Genomic DNA, 3,232 nt, shown 5'->3' with positions numbered 1-3,232 from the left:
CCACCCCCCCCCCCCCCCCCCCAAGGACCCAAGGACCCAAGGACCCCCTCTTGCTACCCCATGCCATACGTAACTCGCTGTGATCGGCTTGGCTGAGTTGCGTGCGCGAGCTGTACCGTCAGTCAGTCCAGTCCAGTCAGTACATACATAGGAAACATGTCGTCCTGGTCCCTGGCCTCGACCTGCTCCTCCTCCCTCTCCTCCTCCCCTTCCCTCCTCTCCTCACTCATCTCCAGCCTCTGCCTCTACTCGTGCCGCGTCGCCAGGACCAGGACTGCCGCCAGAGCCTCTGTTAGCCGCAAACACTATCACCACCACCACCCCATCCCACAGCGTTCTAGACCAAAGTCAACCCCCACGATAATCTCCAACCCGCCCTTCTTGGCCCACTCCTCGGCCTCAGATTCCCGCCCAGCTTTCCGCAAAAAGGGTCGGCGCTCTCGCTGCTAGGATCCGGCCTGCTTGCCTCGAGAGTTTTCTTCGTCAGCCTGTTCTGCCATCGCCAAATCGTCCTCCGGACCACCCTACTCTCTGCAGACTCTTGACGGCAAGCCGCTCACGAGCAGTAATAATTATCCCCTCTCGGCGCGCACCCTCGCCATCACCACCACGAGCACGAGGAGGACCTTTGTTACTGCTCAGACCACCACCACCAACAACAGCATCGGAACTGCCACTGCCACCCTCGCACAACCCTCCCCGGAACGACCCATGACTGTAGACTATCGCGAGCCCAAACGCGCACGCACCGACGAGGATATGCCCCATGCCAACGGCGTCAACGGCACCAATGGTGTCAACGGTGTAAATGGAGTCGACCTGTCCGACAAGGGCAACACCGTCAATGGTGGCGCCCATGGCCCCTTCAACGCCGAAGACTGGTTCATCGGCAGTGTCGACCAGGGAACCACCTCCTCGCGCTTCATCATCTTCAACAGAAACGCCGACATCGTAGCAAGTCACCAGATCGAATTTGAGAACCACTATCCAGAGTCGGGGTAAGCCACACTTACACCCCCCTCCCTCCTGTCTGTCCGAATGTGGGATTGTAGAGAGCCCCAAGCTGACCCGCTCTGCGTCAAACCAGATGGCACGAGCATGACCCAGAAGACCTCGTAGACTCGGTGCAAGACTGCATGGAGGAGGCCGTCAAGCAGTTCACCGACCAGGGCTACTCGATAGACCAGATCAAGGCCATCGGCATCACAAACCAACGAGAGACCATTCTCTGCTGGGACAAGCACACGGGCAAGCCTCTCTGCAACGCCGTCGTCTGGCCAGACACGAGAACCAAGGACATCGTCCGCGAGTTGAAGCTGCGCGAAGGCGCCGAGAAGATCCCCGAGCTCTGCGGCCTTCCCCTCAGCACGTACCCGTCCAGCGTGAAGCTCATGTGGCTGCTGCGCAACCACGAGCTGGTACAAAAGGCATACGAGGAGAGCCGGTTAGCAATCGGCACGGTAGACACCTGGCTGGTCTACCGCCTTAATGGCGGCGCCGAGAGGAACGTTCACGTCACAGACACCACCAACGCCAGCCGGACGCAGTTCATGAACCTGCGGACGCGGAAATATGACGACGAGCTGCTGGACTTCTTCGGCGTCGACCCCACCAAGGTCGCCCTCCCCAAGATCGTTACATCGTCGTGCCCCAAGCTCTACGGGTCCATCGCCTCGGGATCCCTCGCCGGCGTCAAGATTGCCGGATGCCTGGGAGACCAGTCTAGCGCACTGGTGGGCCAGTGCGGTTTCCAGCCAGGCCAGGCCAAGAACACCTACGGTACCGGATGCTTCCTTCTGTACAATGTCGGCCACGAGCCCGTCATCTCCAAGTATGGCTTGCTCTCCACAGTCGCATACGACTTTGGCCACAAGGGGGAAGCTACCTACGCCCTCGAGGGTAGCATTGCTGTTGGTGGCTCTGGTGTCAAGTTCCTGCTGCACAACCTTGGATTTGAGCGTGATTCCAAGAGGATCACCGAGCTTGCCGAGAGTGTCCCGGACAACGGCGGTGTCTACTTTGTCACCGCATTCAGCGGTCTGTTTGCGCCGTACTGGGTTGACGACGCCAAGGGTACCCTATGTAAGTGTTTCACGTTCCCAACGCATTGCCGCTTGAGCAGAAAATTAACAGGGTAATATAGTCGGTATTACACAGCACACCAAGAAGGGTCATATCGCTCGTGCGACGCTGGAAGCAACCTGCTTCCAGACCCGCGCCATCCTCGACGCCATGGAGAAGGACTCCGGTCACAAGCTCGGGGACCTTGCCGTCGACGGTGGCATGTCCAACTCCGACCTGACGATGCAGACGCAAGCCGACCTTTCGGGCATCCGCGTCGAGCGGCCCGCCATGCGCGAGACCACAGCCCTCGGCGCCGCCATCGCCGCCGGCCTGGCCATCCGGGGCTGCTGGAACAGTTTGGAGGAGGTCGAGACGCTGATGAAGACCAAGGAGGGCCGCAAGACCTTTCTGCCCGAGATGGAGAAGAAGAAGGTCGTCAGAATGTACAACAAGTGGGAACACGCCGTCGAGATGAGCCGAGGCTGGGTCATCGACGAATCTGAGGACGAGGGAGATGATTACTAAATCTCTTCCTCCCCCTCTTGATTTCTAGATCGCTCAGCTGCCTTAACCCTCGGCGGCCCACGCGCAAGTTTTACGACGATGACGACCTTTTCTTCTTCTGCATGGTTTTTCTGGTCCCCCTTGTCCCCCGGGCACTGCGTTTTTTTCAAGCTCGTTCATTCTGCATCGCTTTGGAGTCGGGTCACCTGGCGGGGAGCATAGTGGGAGGAAGACGAGAAGTTTCCGGGAGATGCGACTTTTGAGTGAGAGAGATATCCCCCCCAGCATTGTACATATAGCAATGTATTACTAGGCCAGCAGCTGGCTGGTGCCCACGAACCTTATGTCTATAGGCCCTCTATATGGGATATACTGCATATATAATAAGAATCATAATACTCAAGAAAGAATCAGCGACGAGCCCCAATTCCCTAGAATTTTGATCCATGTGAGAATGAATGATATAACACGCAAAACGGAACCGTTCCGTATTGGTTTCTCGACGTGTTTGACGGTTTTGTAAATAAACCTGCTTCAACTTTTCAAATCAATGATACGTCCGTCGCCTTCAAGCCAGCCTAACCCCCAAATACACGGAAAAGAAAAACTTCCCCGTGGCCTTAATAGCCAACTTCTACACCGCTGGATATCACTGCTGCCGCCT

General features: G+C 57.3%; 1 protein-coding gene across 1 annotated transcript; it reads left to right on the top strand.

Moving 5' to 3' along the window:
• Positions 1-156: 156 nt before the first annotated feature.
• Positions 157-2,589, top strand: JN550_004812 (uncharacterized protein; the record flags this gene model as incomplete). Its single annotated transcript, XM_049316369.1, has 4 exons — positions 157-291; positions 451-998; positions 1,088-2,082; positions 2,144-2,589. 4 exons carry the CDS (start codon positions 157-159, stop codon positions 2,587-2,589), a joined length of 2,124 nt encoding a protein of 707 aa, XP_049173433.1.
• Between the last annotated feature and the right edge of the window lie 643 nt (positions 2,590-3,232).

The sequence above is a fragment of the Neoarthrinium moseri genome, assembly GCF_022829205.1.
Source record: "Neoarthrinium moseri strain CBS 164.80 chromosome Unknown scaffold13_Wmoseri_CBS_16480, whole genome shotgun sequence".
Classification (NCBI taxonomy): Eukaryota; Fungi; Ascomycota; class Sordariomycetes; order Amphisphaeriales; family Apiosporaceae; genus Neoarthrinium; species Neoarthrinium moseri.
Note: the sequence above shows the minus strand (reverse complement) of the source record. Positions and strands in the feature narration are given on the sequence as shown.